At 42.7% G+C, this 18,435-nt stretch overlaps 2 protein-coding genes across 6 annotated transcripts in view; one reads left to right on the forward strand and one right to left on the reverse strand.

The window, feature by feature from the left end:
- Positions 1-7,590: 7,590 nt before the first annotated feature.
- Positions 7,591-11,998, forward strand: Mrpl16 (mitochondrial ribosomal protein L16). Its single transcript, XM_021151487.1, has 4 exons — positions 7,591-7,740; positions 8,019-8,084; positions 10,093-10,241; positions 11,343-11,998. Exons 1-4 carry the CDS (start codon positions 7,686-7,688, stop codon positions 11,826-11,828), a joined length of 756 nt encoding a protein of 251 aa, XP_021007146.1. The 5' UTR covers positions 7,591-7,685; the 3' UTR covers positions 11,829-11,998.
- A 320-nt stretch (positions 11,999-12,318) lies between these two features.
- Stx3 (syntaxin 3) overlaps positions 12,319-18,435 on the reverse strand; it is a 43,595-nt gene continuing 37,478 nt past the window's right edge. For 2 of the 5 annotated variants that reach the window (XM_021151484.1, XM_021151486.1), the window contains 2 exons: positions 14,298-14,380; positions 12,319-13,791 (listed from right to left, as the gene is read on the reverse strand). In XM_021151484.1, coding sequence (XP_021007143.1) covers positions 14,303-14,380 — 78 coding nt within the window. In that variant the 3' untranslated portion in view covers positions 12,319-13,791; positions 14,298-14,302. Of the gene's footprint in view, positions 13,792-14,297; positions 14,381-15,484; positions 16,391-18,435 lie in introns of those variants that run through there. The other 3 variants (XM_021151483.2, XM_029472576.1, XM_029472575.1) reach the window with 2 other exon arrangements.

Here is an 18,435-nt window from a genome sequence, read left to right on the forward strand (position 1 = left end):
AAAACAGACTGTCAGTTGTCATTTACACCAATCACAAGGGAGAAGGGAAGCCTCAGTGATATTCGGGGAGATTGACACAACCTTCTGCACTAACCAATACAACTACTTACACAGATGAACTAGTAAAACTGCTACTTGGGTTTCTTTTTTTTTTTTGGTTTTTCGAGACAGGGTTTCTCTGTGTAGCCCTGGCTGTCCTGGAACTCCCTCTGTAGACCAGGCTGGCCTTGAACTCAGAAATCCGCCTGCCTCTGCCTCCCGAGTGCTGGGATTAAAGGCGTGCGCCACCACACCCGGCTCTACTTGGGTTTCTTATACTAAGTGTTCCTTTACAACTCACCTAATACAGACATATATACAGATACCTTTGTATTGAATGAACAAAATCATCCCATATATAATTGCAGGATGGTTTTTAGCTCAGTAAATGATGTCATAACTTCTAGTTTTTCTAGGTAAATTCTTGTCTTAAATTGTTTCATGGTTGTGGAAGATGCCATAGAGATGGCTTGGTTGGCAGGTAAGAGTACTTGGCTGCCCTTCAATTCCCAGCACCCATATATATGTCAGCTCACAATTGTGTAAAGAAAATCTCTTATAAGCATCACCTGTCAATAAAAAGGCTGATGGCCAGCCAATGAACTAAGGCAGGAAATAAGAGGTGGGACACTGGCAGGAAGAGAGAGGATTCTGGGAAATAGTGAGAGTGTAAAAGAGAGATTTAAGGAGGAGAGGGCCCTGAGGAGATCAACATAAACCAGAAGGTAGATGAATTCAGAGAGACACTGAGGAGACACACAGGCAGACGCAGGCTGGGACTGAAGAAAAGGTAACTTACCACATGGTAAACATAGAATAGTTTAAATGGGTTAAGTAAATTAAGAGTTAGTCATGGAATGAGCTAAAGCTTATGGTCTAGATGTTTAATAATAAACAATTAGTCTCAGAGTCATCATTGAAGGAACTGAGGCTGAGAAGGAAAAATGAATTTAAGAAAATGTTCTTACACAACTGTTTGTACCACCAATCTCAGGCAATCCAACTCCCTCTTCAGGCCACTGTATGTACATGATATACAGATGTGTATGTACATACATAAAGACACGCAAAACACCCATGCACATAAAATAAAATTTAAAATGTAAAAAAATGTTCCTAAGGATCAAGAGGTTGATAGGTGGGTAAAGTGCTTGCCTCATCATGAAGAAGTGAGTCTGGCTCCACAGCACGCACATAAAATAGTCAGGCATGGTATCTGTGAACATCCACAACTCCAGCACTGGGGAAACAGAGACTGGCACATGTTGGAGGCTTACTTTCCAGGCAGTCTAACCTGAACAACAGAATCCAGTTTCCGTTAAAGACCCTGTCTACAAGACTAAGATGGAGCACACTCTAGGAAACACCTGATGTTAGTCTCTGGCCTCCACATGTGTGTACATGGACAAGCACATCCAAAAATGTACACCCACCTAAACCAAACATACACAAAAATAACGCAATAGTCTTCAAACGGTGTGAGAAGAAATCTGGATTGGGAACCAAAAGACTGAGCCACATTCTGATCATGCATGTAATAAACACAATGGCTTGCCTGGGCAAGTACCCAACTAAAACACCAGCTTCCTCTTTGGCAAAATGAGGAGCCTGGTCTATCTTCAGTTTAGAAAAGGTTAATAGTCATCTCAGCAGGCATGGTGGTGCCCACCTGTAATCCCAACAGACAGAAGGGTGCAGAATCCAAAGTGTGAGTGAGCCAGACCGGGATACACACTGAGAAAGAGGAGAGAGACCCCTTTAAGATATCTAAGTTATCTATAATAGTATAACAATAACAAATACATACCAGCTGGAATACAAAAAGTGAATTCAAATGTAACTGTCCTAGCAGATCACAAATGCATGCACAAACTCAGTATTACATCATTCTTTTCGCTCAAGAATTCACTCTGCTAGGGTGTCTGACTATACAGACATATTGGGCCCTCTAATGGCCATAGATAGTAAAGCTAAACTTTGGAGGAGTAGCCAGTCAGATATATTTTTGTAATGCTGGGGGGGGGGGGGGGGGGGGGGGGGGGGGGGTGTGTGTGGGGGTGTGTGAGAGAGAGAGGGGGGGGGGGGGGGGGGGGGGAGACAAAAAGGACGATGTTTTCCCCAAGTAAGAAATGTACACAGCCTCGGGCACAGGCAACATGAAGGTCAAGCTCAATGGAACACTCACCATTGGCACCATGTGGTGATGGCCAAGGAGGCCAGAGAGGAAAACCTCTTCATCTTTGGTATGTGGGTAGAAGATGTTGAGGCCCTGGACCAGAAAGGGTACAATGCCAGAGAATTCTATGAGCACCTGCCTGAGCTGAGGCAGGCTGTGCATCAGATCAGCAGTGGCTTCTTTTCTCCCAAAGATCCAGACTGCTTCAAGGATTTGGCTAACATGCTGATGTACCATTCAAGGTACTTGCAGACTATGAAGCCTACATCCAATGCCAGGCCCAAGTGAACCATCTATACCGAAATTCCAAGTAGTGGACTGAAAAGGTGATCAGGAATATAGGCTGCTCTGGCAAGTTCTCCAGTGACCAAACCATCACTGAATACACCCAGGAGATCTGGGGTGTAGACCCCTCTGACCTGCCTATCCCACCCCCAACCTCCCCAAGGACTAATTAATTATCCCACACAGTGAGACCAGTGGCTTGTTTAGCTGACCGTGCCCTTGCCAGTCTTCAGGCACTGCAAGCAACTGCTGGTCCCTGCTATCCGAAGTGCTATGTGTCCAGGAAGGATCATGGGAATGGTTTTGAGGACCTAGATAAGGAAGGAGACGTGGCATCCTCCTTGTTTCTTACAGAAGAACTCTTGCAGAGTTCACAGCACAGATGGGCAGAGATGGTCCCCACAGCTTCAGCCCATCATCATCCCCAGAGGCCGAGCAGGGAGGGAGTGGAGCTGAGCCCCTGAAATCCTACACATAGCTGAGTGAGCTTAAGCCTTTACTTTGGGGTGTGAATAGGGATCTGCAATGAAGCCAGTATTCCTATGTTCTGCTAGTACCTGGGTCACCAGCTGTAGGGTACAGCCAACCCCAGTGTGTGGTCTTGTTTGGTCTGCTGAGTGGAACCTTTGCTTCAGGCTTCATGTTCACAGCTTTCTGTCCTTTGCCCTTGACTGTACTGAGTATGTGGGTGGTTGATCCATATAGGCCATGGCTCTTAGCCATCTGTGGAAGCCTGTGGGTGTCGAGTAGAACCCTGAACCCCTGGAGAGGAGCACTGAAGAGAGAGAGAGACCTTTATCCCATAACTGAGGCCTTGGTTGAGGACTGGCAATTTTATAGAGGGTTGGCTTAGTTTTTTGCTTTTCAACAGGAAATAACACTTCATGAGGAACTGAAACTAGCTAAGCCTTCCTTTTTAGCAAGTAAACCTTGTACTTAGTGTGGATATTTCTGCTAGGCTGATGACTCAGCTGCTAGCCCTGCAGAGGGCCCAGTGTCCACTCCACTACAGCAGCAGAGTGAGGAAGACCCACTACAGGAGCCTTGCTCCTCGAGGGCAGAATCTGCATTAAGTACTGCCCAAAGGAAGTGCGTTGTCATAGAAACTATATAAAACTGTTCTTCCAGAGGCTTCATCACCTTGCACTGCTCTATCTGGTCGAGGGTGGGCAGGAGAGAACCCCTTACTCTCCTCACTATGGGTGCATTCGCTGGGAAGTATCTTTTCAGGACTCAATTCACCGGAGCCACTGTAGTAGCTTGTGGGGGTGGGTGGGCAGGTTCTAGGGCCAGTCATCTGCTGCCCTGTGCATGAGGTCCCTTGAAGCCACAATACATGATCACCTTTCTACTACTTGCTGTTACCTTCTTGTATGAGAAATGGATTAAACTTCTATGCCTATGGCAAAAAAAAAAAGAAGTGTACACAGTTGTATGTGACTTTGATTAGGCATGTAAGTGACCTATGTACAACACCCTCTTAAGAAACTAGAACCACCAGGCAGTGGTGTCACACGCCTTTAATCCCACCACTTGGGAGGCAGAGGCAGGCAGATTTCTGAATTCGAGGCCAGTCTGGTCTACAGAGTGAGTTCCAGGACAGCCAGGGCTACACAGAGAAACCCTGTCTCGAAAAACCAAAAAGAAGAAGAAGAAAAGAAAGAAAGAAAAAAAGAAAAAAGAGAAAGAAAGAAAGAAAGAAAGAAAGAAAGAAAGAAAGAAAGAAAGAAAAGAAAGGAAAGAGAAAGGAAAGGAAAGGAAAGGAAAGAAGAAAAGAAAAAAGAAAAGAAAAGAAAGGAAAGGAAAAGAAAAGAAAAGAAGCTGGAACCAAATAGATTAAACCTTCTACCCCTTCCAGTGGAGACACAGAAAAGGCAAGTGTGCAGAGTGGGAAAGATGGTTTCAATCTATAAAACTAGGCAGTAGTTAGGAAATTCAACACATAACACAGGCTTTAAAATAAGCATTCTTTTTAAATTCGTATACATAGGAATGGGCTTTGTTATGAGGCGTTCACAAACATTTTCTTCTTGATCCTCTCCCTGTCCCGTCCTCTGCTGGTACCTTTCCATTTCCCTCTCATCCTTTCATGTCACATGTATTCTGCTATCCTTTGTTCTTCTCTTTTCTCCTTCCCCAACTCTCTCTCTTAAGACTTCTCCTCCTATTGGTCCCCTTTCCAGTTTCAGCACACATACACACAAATTAAAACCAGGAATCTGCCTATGAGACATAACAAACAGTTTTGAATTGATAATAAAAACATGAACAAGTGCATATAAAAAACAAACTAACATACATACAAGCAAATCACAAACATTGAAATCGAAAGCATGGGGGAAAGCTGGTGTACTGGCTATTTTTGTGTCAACTTGACACAGCTGAGTTATCACAGAGAAAGGAGCTTCAGTTGAGGAAATGCCTCCATGAGATCCAACTGTAAGGCATTTTCTCAATTAGTGATCAAGGGGGAAAGGCCCCTGTGGGTGGGACCATCCCTGGGCTGGTAGTCTTGGGTTCTATAAGAGAGTAGGCTGAGCAAGCCAGGCAACGCAAGCCAGTAAAGAACATCCCTCCATGGCCTCTGCACCAGCTCCTGCTTTCTGACCTGCTTGAGTTCCAGTCCTGCAACCTGTGGTGATCAACAGCAGTATGGAAGTGTAAGCCGAATAAACCCTTTCCTCCCCAACTTGCTTCTTGGTCATGATGTTTGTGCAGGAATAGAAACCCTGACTAAGACAGCTAGATATCACTGATCAATGAAGAAATGAAAACTGACATTTCGCCACTATGTGATTTATAATCCATTAGACTGGAAGATGTTATCAGACATCAACTTTAGTCAACTATTTCACCCAGCTTTTGTTCACTACCTTTATGCAGAAAGGGTTGGGCTGATATTTTGCTATTTCTTGCTGCTATTGTGTTTCTTCATTACTCTCCCACTTAAGAATGGCAACTGCTAGTGGCTAGAGAGATGACTCAACTGTTAAGAGCAATTGCTGTTCTTTCAGAGGGCCTGTACGGGCAGCTTACAAGCATCCGAGAAGCAACTACAGCTCCCTCTTCTGGCCAGTGTGGGCACCTGCACATAGACGTAAATGTCTTGTTTATATGCAAATATCTTTTTAAATTGTCCCTTATAGTTACAAAGAACATAATTTCAAAATCTAAATGCCCAAAACTACATAATACAACACTGAATTAACCTTAGTGGAAACTGCCCCTCGGCTCAGTGCTATTTTAAGTAGAGAGGTAATAGTGAAGATAAGACCGGAAGGAGGAGGGTCTTCATTTCTTCATCTTTAGACTCCTCCCAGTCAAGGTGCTTGCCTCTGATCACACCTTTGTTGACCTTCCTGGGATGGGTGGCACCTGTCGTGGAATGAATTACATCTCTTTTAAAAAGAGGGGACTTGGAGTTCTGACCTCTCTCAGGTCTTTCAAAATGTGGCCTTTTGCCAGCGCAGAAGGGGGAGTATCAATAAACAAGTTAAATTATGTCCTCGGGGTGGATTTGTAAAGTCTATTAATACTTGGGAAGCAGATGTATTGCACAGGTGAATAGATTTGTAAGCAATTTCCCCAGTATATCTTATCCACAAGCATTGAAGGCTGTACTTACTGTTTGTGAAATTAATTCTTAAGAGCACACAGATTTAACATGATTTAAACACAACAGGCATCAGTCTCGTTTGCTAATCCCATCTGTCTCCTAAAAGCTTAGATGCAAATCCTCTTGTTCTAATCATTACAAAGCTCCAGCCTCAGGAAAAATAATGTGTCCAACATTTCTAAAAGGATAATTATACATTATTTCATTTCCCTTCTTTATTAAATTATGGTGTGGTCCACTCACTACAGCAGCCAATCCCCTTAACGACCCAGCCATCCCTCCAGCTCCTTCTCTTGGATTTTCTTAAAGGGAAAACTTTGAAGACAGAACATTACCCCTCTTCTGTGAAGACAGGGCTAAATCTTGAACCCAACTGATCATTTATAGAAACAAATTAATCCTGTTAATCTATGCCAGTTTGAGATGACCACCATACCGAACCAAAACTGAAGCAATGATCAGCCTAGACCAGGACTGCTTAATTATGCATACTTTTTAGCCGACTCCCTACTCGATGCCCCAGTTTGTCCACTAGTTAAACGTAAAGGTGCCAGGAGTGGTAGTACATGCCTTTAATCCCACACTGTGTAGGCTGAGGCAGATAGATCTCTGTGAGTTCGAGGCCAGCCTATCTACATAGTGAGTTCTAGAACAGCCAGAACTACATAGAGATTTTGTCTCAAATAAATAAATAAATCGCTTAAAGCTCATATCAGGGCCATGAAGATGATCTTGAATGGTCATTGGAGTCCATCATTTGTTATTCCAAATGAAGCTACCTTAAATGAATGGCTTTTCAAGGTTACTTTCTTTTAATTAGCATATTAAGGACAGGTGGGACTGCAGAGATGGCTCAGCGGTTAAGAGCACTGACTGCTCTTCCAGAGGTTCTGAGTTCAAATCCCAGAAACCACATGGTAGCTCACAACCATCTGTAATGAGATCTGATGCCTTCTTCTGGTGTGTCTGAGGACAACTACAGTGTACTTATATATAATAAATAAATAAATCTTTTTTTTAATTATAAAAGTAAAAGGACAGGGGATCGAACCAAGCTGGTTGGGAATGCCCAAGCCAGTGCTTTTACCTTGAAAACTTCAGCTACAGCTCTTTTGATAGATTTGTCAAGACCAAACTCAGAAAGCGCACAGTAAATAAGCCAATGACAAATCAATAGCATCTTTCTATGTCCCTAGAGAAGAGACATAAATGTACGGAAAGTTAAGGGAACAACTTCTTACAAAACCTCGGGCTTTCACAGCTTTCTACACCAAGGAGAAAACCCAGAGCTGTCACTAAACAGAAAAAAAAAAAAAAACTGAGAAGACTCTGGCGGAAACTTGAAACACCTCGGGCGTGGCTTGGCGTGTGGGACCTTTAACCCGCAGATAACCTGCTCCAGAACCAGGTGCTGGGCTCAAGTTTCCGCTACTTCCGTCCGGTCTCTATAAAAGGTGGGACAGAATGACGTCACTTCCTGTCTTGTGTCCGCCGGCCGGCAAAGCTCTGAACTGGGAAAAGCCACTGTTGTGGTTGAGAGAAACCTGACCCGGCAGCACACGCGTGGCCATGTGGAGGCTGCTGACGCGCGCCCCCGCGCCGCTCCTGCGGATGCACTTTTCAGGTCAGAAAACCTGTTTCATCTTTCAAAAAGGCATTTCCCTGATCTTCCTCCCCACATTCCAGAGTCTATGCTTACTTCCATAGGTCCTGCGCTTTCCTTACTTCTTCCACCTCCACTATGCGGAGGCCTAGGTCCTGGTCATGTGCGGGAGACGGTGCTCCGTGAGCCTAGTTGCTTCCTTGGAAGCCCATTTAGTGGAACTCGTACCCCCGTGCTTCTAGACACCTCTGTCTGGAGTGATCAGAGTGTAACAGTAATGGATTGATTTGTCATTGTAGATTCTTGGGCAGCCCTTCCCACCAGAGCTGGTCTGAAGACGCTCCTCCCAGTTCCAACTTTTGAAGGTGAGTACCTGTCATTTCCACTTATTTTTCTCGATGCCTTTTGCATCGAAGGTGTGTTTGTGCTCCCTCCCTCCGTTGAGTGATTCAACAAATATATGTAAGGAAGGCAAACTGCAGCGAAGCCCCTCGATGTTGCAAAGCAAATAACGATTGGGCTAGTTCCCAGGCATCCTACCACTGATGTGTGGCCCATGATCTACCCAGTCAGCACTAACTGGGCATTTATCAGATTTTTTTATCTCCTAAATAATAGTACAGATATGCAGACACTTAGCAATAGTAACCAGTCCTGTACATCTAACTTTTTAATGAACTAAAATCTCCAAAACTGCAAATGGCTTGGACATCTGAGGGTCTTCGGCACAGAACTGTTAAACTACTGTGTGGGCTGGAGCAATGGTTCAGCAGTTAATAACACTTGTTGCTCTTGCAGAGAACCCAGGTTCAATTCTCAGAACCCACAAGATGGTTCATAACCATCTGGGACTCCAGCTTCAGGGGTTCCTACATCCTCTTCTGCACATTAATACATGCAGACAAAACACTCCTAACATTTTTAATAAATAAGGTGCTGTGTGTGCTTAGACGTGCATACTGACTTGCAGATGTAAGAACGTATTACCAGGTCTCACAGTAGCTGCCCATAGTGAGGGGAGAGTAGCTTTTGTGAACAGCAACTTTATTATTCCATTGATGATCTGATGGCCCTTTGAGGCTTCCTGTTTTGTTTATTCTATCATGGAGCCATTCTTTCTCATATTTAATTTTTTTTATGAGTCACAGTTGTTTTCCCCAGGATGTCATATAGAGGATAAAGATGTTAAAATACTGACAAGAAAAATCCTACTTTGTAAGTTTACCAAGAAAAATACAACAGAAGGGTTTTTTGTTTGTTTTGTTTTAATGGTATAGTATTCTGTCCCTCCATTGCAATCTAGAGGAGCAGTGAGTTTTGGTTTGTTGTTGTTGTTTTTTAAGAACATGCTTCTGGCTTTGATGTTTTAACTGAAGTTCCTCCTCTTTAAAGTAGAGATTAGAATACCACCTGCCCAATTATGTTTCCTGGCCTAGCTGAAAATTATGTATACTCCTGTTTTCAATTCTTTTTATTTTTAATTGCCTTTTATTTGTTTTGTATGCATGTACTTGTGTGGGTGCATATGTCTCAAGGCATATATGTGGAGGTCAGTGACTACTTATGGGAGTCAGTTCTCTCCTTCCACCACGTGGGCCCTAAGGCTCCAACCCAGATGGGCAAGCAGTGCTTTTTACCAGTTGGGACGTCTCATGGGCCCCTTGTTTTCAATTTCTAATACTTCACTTTGCATTCCCCCCATTTGTTTACTGTTGAAGCCCTAAAAAAATATAAAGGTTACCAGGCATTGTGACAGCACTCAGTAGAGCACTTCCTGCAGGTTTGAGGTTACACAGTGATCATATGACACCCATTAAGACTGTCTCAACCCTCTGCATACATGTTGTGGGTGTATAGCGAAGTCTTCATGTGGGACTCCTAACAGGGGGCTGTCTCTGACTCTTTTGACAGTTTTTGGGACCCTTTTCCTCATCTTGGGTTGCCCCATCCAGCCTTAATACGACAGGAGGTGCCTAGTCTTACTGCAACTTGATACACCACGTTTGGTTGATATTCATGGGAGGCCTACCCTTTTCTGAATAGAAACAGGAGTGAGTAGATTGGGATGGGGGAAGAGGGGAGACTGCAGTTGGGATGTTTTTTTAAAAAAAGAGAGTCTCAAAATACCAAAGCTGCTTTAACAGTGAATGAAGTAATAATTGAGAACAGTCCCTACAAATAGGGACTGAACATACAGTGGGGGTAATAAGTGAATTTGGCTGAGAAACATTTGTGTAAGCATTGTTATAGCTGAAAGAGTCCAGTATCACTAGAAACATCCAGAGGCAAATGGTTAACCGCTGGAATTATTACTCATTAGGCCCTCTGCGTCGTGCACCTTCACTTATTCTTGATTGTCTTTGCTCCTGCTAGATGTCTCCATCCCTGAAAGGTCCAAGCTTAAATTTGTTGAAAGAGTCCCACTTGTGCCAAAAGTAAGAAGAGAACCTAAAAATTTGAAGGACATACGGGGGCCTTCAACTGAAGCCACTGACTTTACAGAAGGCAATTTTGCAATTTTGGTGAGTGACAAAAGAGATTAACAAAGTTTTCTTCTCTTTGAGTTGATTCTAGTCTCTTCCTCCATATTAGAACTGCCACACCTACATCCACATTCCAATTGCTCTTTAAATAGATATAGAACTAGGCTACTGGGTTCCCAAGGAAACATGAGTTATATATTTTTCTACAGTGTAGGATTGAAAACACAGGAGTCCCATACTAGATGCTTGAGAGTTTGCACTGAATTCTGTCTATAAGCCCTGTGATAATGTGTCAAAGGATCCAATAACCTAGTGGCCAACAAGCAGGTAGCCTATACAACAGGTATTCACTGAACAGGTAGATGGTTCAGATCCATGTGAAAGTGTGTTAACAAAAATCTAGCAAGGTTAGATTTTTATCTTGCTATTTCAAAAAACATTTAGTTGAAATTAGAAGTTGTTTACAGCAGGATGTTCACTTACTATTTCAGATGGGTTGGAACTATAGAGGCGGTAAGGTTGCTGTAAAAGCAAAGAGCAAAGGCGCTATGTCAGTTCCCCAGTTATAACAAGATCTTTTCAAGCCTCTGGTAAAAATGAAGTATGTGTGGTTGAGAATTAGAACACCTGCTTCATACTGTTTCTATGCAGTGGTTTCTGTAAAGAGTAATGTTAGTGCCATGGGTGGCTATGTGCTAGCAGTTCTGGCAGCCAGAGTGATGGTTGAAAAGCCTTCTTCCCTGACCTGCACTGTACCCTTGAGTGCTGCTGCTGACCTCTCAGAACCTTATGCCCACTCTGCATTCCTACCCTACCCCAGCTACACTGGTTCTACTTAAACTACCAAGCCCTTTGTTGTGTCAGGGCATTTACATCAATGTTTCTCCACCTGGGACTGTCCTCTTCTGACTGGTTCTTAGGATTCTCTCCTCAGCTTTCAGTGTCATATCTGTAAAAAGTCCTCCCTGGGTTCTCCATGGGAGTGATTTCATCCTTGCTGTCTTTTATTACTGTAGCCTAGGTGTTTCCTCCATATTACTAATTACAACTTAAAGCCAGTTACTATAAAAGAGGCGGCATGATAATAGACGCCATACTTTCTAAATCCCCCTGTGTTCTAATTTTTCTGTTCATTTTTAGGCACTTGGCGGTGGTTATCTCCACTGGGGCCATTTTGAAATGATGCGCTTGACAATTAACCGCTTTATGGATCCCAAGAACATGTTTGCCATCTGGCGAGTGCCAGCCCCTTTCAAGCCCATCACTCGCAAAGGTGTTGGGCAGCGCATGGGGGGAGGTAAAGGTGCCATCGATCACTATGTGACACCTGTGAAGACTGGCTGCCTCGTAGTAGAGATGGGTGGACGGTGTGAATTTGAAGAGGTAAAGGGTATCCTGAACCAAGTTGCTCACAAGTTACCCTTTCCGGCAAAGGCTGTGAGCCGTAAGACTCTAGAGAGGATGCACCAAAATCAAAAAGAAAGAGAACTTAACAACCAAAACCCCTGGACCTTTGAGCACATAGCCACTGCCAACATGTTTGGCATACGGAAATTCCTGAGCCCATATGACTTGACGCAGAAAGGGCGATACTGGGGCAAATTCTACATGCCCAAGCGTGTGTAGTGAAAGCACAAGGAACATGTGCTCAGCCTCCTGAGTGACAATCTGCACCTTTACTGTCCTGAGGGTCTTTGCTGGTTCTTGGATCTTAACTAAGCACATGAGTGAGTGACTTCTGAAAAACTGTGTCACCTAGTTGATTCTAATTAAAGTTTGAATGTAACCTTAGGGTACAACTTCTCTTTGGTCAGTTTCAGTTGCTTACAGGACTAAGGACAGTTTGATAGCCAGCTGTCCCAGCACTCAGGAGGCAAAGATGGGTGGATCTCATTTGTGTTCAAGGCCAGTCACATCTACAAGCAAGATCCTGTCTCAAAACACAAACAAACAAACAAACCTGGCATATCTCCAGAGCTGAAATTTGTCTTTGCATGTTCACAGCTTTGGAAATGTAATATGTACACTACCTAGTCTAGGACATTTTGCTTATTACAAATGTATTTTTTGGAGTAATTCAAGGATAAAAACAACAGTACAACTAGTACCCAACAACTAGTGGGTTCAACAGAGATTTATTAATGCCCAGCTGCCCATCTTCTATCAGTCTCAGAAGGGAGAACATGGAATATGACAAGGAATTTAGCAAGAGAACTAATAACAAAAGGTGAGACCCTTTCGGTGCTTCCTAGATCTGACGCCAGCTAAGGAGGGGCATTTGGCTCTCTGTCCCTTTAGGAGCACACACACACACACACACACACACACACACACTGCTGGGTAATTGAGGGTCCCATGTGATCCAAAACTTCATGGTGCCAGCTTCATTTATCCGTAACAAGAGTAATCAGTTTTTCTGGGGGAACCAGCATTCAAGTAAGTTAACACTTACTTTCAAAAGTTAGACCCAGATTTTCATTTATTTTTAATGAATATAAAATGTAATAGTCTCTAAGTAAATTATTTTTAAAGTGGAACACAGTGACACTTGAGTTAGAAATGTGTTTGGACCAGTTTCTTGCACATTTCACTGACCTGCAGCCTCTTCTACCACAGACCTGGTGAGGGCTGAAGCAGCAGCCTCGTTCCACTTTATCCCCTCAGCTTCCTTCCATTGTTCCAGATAACATGGTGTGCTGGTTTGGGAGCTGGGTCATAGTATAAACTTCTTTCTTTTGTTGGAGGAATGAATTTATTGAATGAACCACCATCCTGAGACCAACCATCATCTCTGACAAATGAGAGTACTGATAGAAATTTATACCACCAATAGAAAGCCAGCTTCTACATAACCACCATCCCTCAAAACAGAACACTAACAGGTATGGTAATAGGAGTGTTGCCATATTTTTCTATATGCCTCCAATTAATAAAAAATCATGTTCCCAATGATACCTTAAAGAGTTAAAAGCCAAGCTCAAAGACTCATCCATGAATGAAATCAAAGCTTGACTATAAGTAAGCAGACATCTGAAAATGGCAGGCACTGTGTGCTAAGCAGTAGGGACATGGTAGTGTTGTGTCTATCCTTAAACAATCTATGAATTAAAAACTATTCTTGGACCCTGAAAGAAGGAGCAGACATGTGGTTGGTTAAGAATGCGACCTAGAAGAGCCATTAGAGTAAAAGTAGGGAGTACCATGATCTGAGAGACAGCCTCACTGAGTTCAGTTATGACCCTGTTGAGCATGTTATAATGCCTGTCTCTTCACCACCATCCTGGCCTTCAGGCTGTGTGTGTTGTACTCTAAACAGGGACCCATTACGCTTCTCTACCATGCAGGCCTGCCCTTTAAGGGCCATCTAAACCAACTGTATATTGCCATGCTCCCTGTTCCTTCATCCCTATCTCTTTCAATTCTACATTTTCATTAATTTGGTCAAATCTGTCATAACATTTAATAAACAGTTGATTGGTGCCCTGTGTTGTAAGTTTCCTAATGAAAAGAGACATAGCTGAGGAAGACTGAAGGGAGACATGATGGCACCACGGACGTGGAAGAGTGGAGATGCCCGTTGAGATCCCATCTGTAAAAGCAGAACGAAGTAAGAGAAAATGGAAAGAAAAATCATATATTACACATCATGGTGTTCATGGCCAGGATGCCGTCCGTAACCTCTTCTCTGCAGGGTATGAAACTACTCTCAAAACTGCACGAGCTTGTACTAACCTTGGAAGCAGGGGGTTTTAAGGCAAGTCCGATGCAAAAATTAATTCTATTAACCATTTCCAGGTACAAGGGCTCAAGATTTTACAACAGGGATGGACATCCCTCACTGTTGAGAAACATGATACTGCCAGGCTCAGTCACGAGGCAGACTGCTACCTTGCCTCACTAACCACCTACTCCCAATAGTTCTTCACCTACTTCTCTCCAAAACATCCCTTTTCCTTGGTTTTCTCCAAAATTCAGCTATTCCTATACCCAGTCCTCACCCACTCCTTATTGTGCATCTTGGTGACACCCAGAGCACCCAGAATACAAGTGTGTCAAGTAAGTGACAGCAGAGCTGGCCCTCCCCAGAAAGCTTACCTTTTTCAGGCAAATATGCCCCCAATGGTAGAAGCCAAGATGATGGCAAGGATAATACAGCAGATCATGATCATGATCTTCTTCTGCTCATCACAAGGAGAGAGAAATACATGAGAAACGACATCACTGTGCAGATACACACTTTGACAAAAAGGAGACAGATGGGGCCAGACGTGGAGGGACAGAAGGGACAGGGAATGCAGAAGGAAAACGGATGGATCTGGCTTGTGTAGAGAATGTTTCCAGGTTAGACACTTAGAATCAGACCATGATGTGAGTGTCCTCTCTGCCTTCTGAATAGCATTCTAACAGATATTTCTAGAGCAAGTGACAATTGCTTCTGCGGCACCAAAAGTTACCACATGGTGGCACCAAATCACCAAAACATTGCAGAAAGATGGCCCCAGAGCTGTTTTACAATCAGTATAAAGTCATTTATTTTTAAATTAGCAATAAAATCAAGTTTACATTTAAAAAATTACAAACAGCAAAAGCCCTTCACATGTGGCATTTCAAACTTTCAGCTGGCCTGAAGGAGGAGAGAAAAGGCCTGCACTAAGGGTCGTTTCCCCTCCTAGCTGGAGTCAGTCCTGCCAGACATCACAGCCAAAGGGAGGAAGGCATCCCTGCGGCTCCGTCTTGAATGCTGGGTGACTGAAGAGGAGCCTTTACAAAGAAAGGTCATAGGCAGTGCCTAGACTAGATTACTACTCATTTATCCCATAGAAACATTAAATTGGGGGGTTATTTACCCAAAATCCGGGATAGTGGCAGGGACCACTGGGTTGCATTCACTAACAACGATTTCCAGGCTATTGCCTCCATGATAAGAATTACAGGAGACAAAAGAAAGCAGGAAGAACTGCTCTAGAGCCTCCCAATTCTTCCTCCAGACAGAAACATCACATGGATAGTGTAAATAACCTCAGACAGTTGTGAGATGTTCTCTGGACAACCCTCTTGTAAGCAGCAGATGGAGGCAAATATTACACACTATCTGCTATGCAGAAAACTTCAATGGGAACCAATTTAGTCCTTACTCCAAAGGTCTCATTTGATTCCCATATCAGCAGCCATCCAGAAAACAAGCTTGATGGCAAGGGGGAAAAAAAAAATCACATTTCTACAGTGATTCACTTGAGGTAAGCATATATTCCCTAGCTGATTTTAGCTGTTTACCTTTTATCTTTTTTTTTTTTTTTTTTTTTTGAGGTCATAGTATCTTCTAGTTTTCCTACTTCCTGAGAGGCAGACAATTATGTACATATCTCTCACATACATAATTACAAAAGTACACCTGGAACACATAAATGACTGACATTTCCAGAGCCTGAGACTGTAGCACCTTGTTCCTGGAACAGTTTTAAATCCCTGGTTCTGTTTGGCCTCAAAGTAATGTCTTCACAAAGAGCAATTATCTAACAGTGACTAGCCAGCAAATTCTATAACCTTACTCTTTGCCAATGGTAGCTTCAGAAGACCTGTCACCCTGGTCCCTCTAAATAAACAAGAGTGAATATAGAGAAAAACCAGTGTGGCCCACAATGAAGTTAGAGCTTAATTAAAAGGTAAATTTCAAATAAGCCAACTTGTAAGACCAAAATGGCATCTATTAGTCTTTCATGTTTCCAGGACATCACACAACAAACTAAGGATTGGCATCCTGCCAGCTAGGGACTCTGTTCCAAGCCACATTACTGCTAAACTTGGAATTCCTCTACTTTGTTAGTTATTCTCCTACAAAGCATATTCCAGGAGAATACTCCATGAGGTAGAAATACAGTGCCTTGGCTTGTCTCACGGGGATTGTCCAAGGCACAAAGCATAACCTACACACCAACACACAGGGTTGCTTCACAGGGTCCAGAAGAGGGTACTGCAGCTGCTAGGGTGGGAGGTGGTTCTGATGAGAACTCAGGACTGCATCAGGTAGGTTAGATTCTTCTGGGGGTAGATTGTTTGCTGAGCCAGGTCCAAGGATGCTTATGAGGAAATAAAGTAACAGGTACCCCCTCATGCTCACGAAGGCCTTTCAAACTCTGTTCCCGTCTGGAGACAAGAGTGGTCAGGCCAAGCTGGAGTGAAATCTGGTTCTAAGAAAGGTGGGGAGAGGGGAAGCTGATGTTAACAATGTTAAGGAACAAGGGGAATTAGCCACAAACCCCAAATGTGGAGATCAAAGATCAGAAATGCCTATGAAAAGGAGCATGCAGCAGTCAACACTAATTGACATAGCCCAGAGACAAACCCAGGGCTGGACATGTGAAATAAAATTATGCTGCTATTGTGGTAGAACTAATAAAACCTCTAGGTAAGTGTTTCTCAGCCTTCTTGATGCTTTGACCCTTTAATACAGTTCCTCATGTCATGGTGACCCCCAACCATAAAGTTATTTTCACTGCTATTTCATAACTAATTTTACTCCTAGGTGCCAATCAACCTTGCTTTTACTAGGGAATATTGAACAGTGTGCCATAAGTCACAACTTAATGTTACATGATCTGGTTAGTCAACTAAAAATAATATTGTTAGCCTCTTCAAAAATGAGTCTTTTACATCCTGAATTCTTGACATTAGGAACAAGGGTTGAGAAGCACCATGAATTTGCAAGGCATCTTTCATCTGAGGATATGGAAAGATAACAACTAATACATCTTTTTTATTATTATTATTATTATTCCATACTTTTCATTGAGATAGTCAAGACTGAGCACAAAACTGAAATTTTAAGAGACAGAAGTAAGTCATCAAAGACTAGAATGACAGCAAGAGAAAAAGAAGGGAATCAAAAGAACCAGAGAGCTTGATTGCCTTATCACTGTTATCTTCCACTTAAGATTTAATAATCTGACTTCCAGATCTCCAGCCATATGGACAGGGGACAATGCAGTGACACACTGGGGTACAGCTGAAGTGAAATGAAAGATCAGCCCCAGTGTCAACATGGAAGTCTGCGTCGACTTCCAGGGAGGCTCAGGCCTGTTACTTCAGTAATCTACTTTCTGAATTTATAATAAGAGAGAAGAAAAATCTCACCACACTCAATGATAGCAAAATAATATAAAAGAGGGGTTCATGCCTGTTACTTCAATAATCTAGTTTCTGAATTTTTAAGAGAAAAGAAAATTTTCACTACACTCAATAATAGCAAAATAACATAAACTCCAACCCTGAGGAAATGCTAATGTCCTCACGTTGAGAATTAGCGTTCAACGGGATTTTAGTGATAAAGAATGATCCTCATGATTTTCTAACTAGATAAAAGCACTATATAATTAATGTCATCTGAACTATGCAAAACTAAGTGTATGAACCTGCCACATGTTAAGAAAAATAATATTACAAGGTAACTTTCACTTGTCTACATCTTAAACACTTTTAAAAATAACACTCGATTTTATCCAGAAAACAAAAACAAAAAGGTTCTTAAGTCCCAAGGATGACTAGATCATCTTTATCATGCTCACCCTTATTAAGCCTAATTTACTGGCCAGCTAAATCTTAATAAATTTTAGTTGACAGCCTAGAGTTCACTGGACTTTGTAGACAATAATAAACACTACAAAAAGAAATGAAGATGTAGTAAAGCACTCACCTAGGTCCACTATTAGCTGTGTGAATTTGACCCTTCTCTAAGATTTAAGTTTTTCTTCTTCTAAAATAATACTACCTGTCCCATAAGAATGCTGTGAGGATTCGGTTACATATATAAGGTGTTTATCAGTCTCGGCTATGACTCAACACTTTAAAATGTTACCAAAGTACCTCATTCAAGAGCTGACCTTCAGCTACAAACATAACTCTTAAAGCCTGAGGCTGCAGCATGAAGCTTTAGTTTTATTGAAAAAGGACAAGGAACACTAAGCCCAGCATCCATGAAGGCCACTAAGAATTTAGAAGATGGCTCCCAGATTACATCCATATCATGCTTCCTGGGTACAGACAGTTGGAATGAGGTGCTAAATGTTCTAAGTGACGAGACAAAGTAGAAATAAGCAATCAGAGCCGGGCGCGGTGGCACACACCTTTAATCCCAGCAGTTGGGAGGCAGAGGCAGGCGGATTTCTGAGTTCAAGGCCAGCCTGGTCTACAAAGTGAGTTTCAGGACAGCCAGGGCTATACAGAGAAACCCTGTCTT

Source organism: Mus caroli, chromosome 19, assembly GCF_900094665.2.
Source record: "Mus caroli chromosome 19, CAROLI_EIJ_v1.1, whole genome shotgun sequence".
NCBI lineage: Eukaryota > Metazoa > Chordata > Mammalia > Rodentia > Muridae > Mus > Mus caroli.

Bases quoted from the DNA above. Each gene is read 5' to 3' on its own strand.
- Mrpl16 (XM_021151487.1), top strand. From the start codon at position 7,686: ATGTGGAGGCTGCTGACGCGCGCCCCCGCGCCGCTCCTGCGGATGCAC. The intron at 7,741-8,018 runs GTCAGAAAACCT...TTGTCATTGTAG, and splicing joins CCTGCGGATGCACTTTTCAG to ATTCTTGGGCAGCCCTTCCC. The intron at 10,242-11,342 runs GTGAGTGACAAA...GTTCATTTTTAG, and splicing joins AAGGCAATTTTGCAATTTTG to GCACTTGGCGGTGGTTATCT.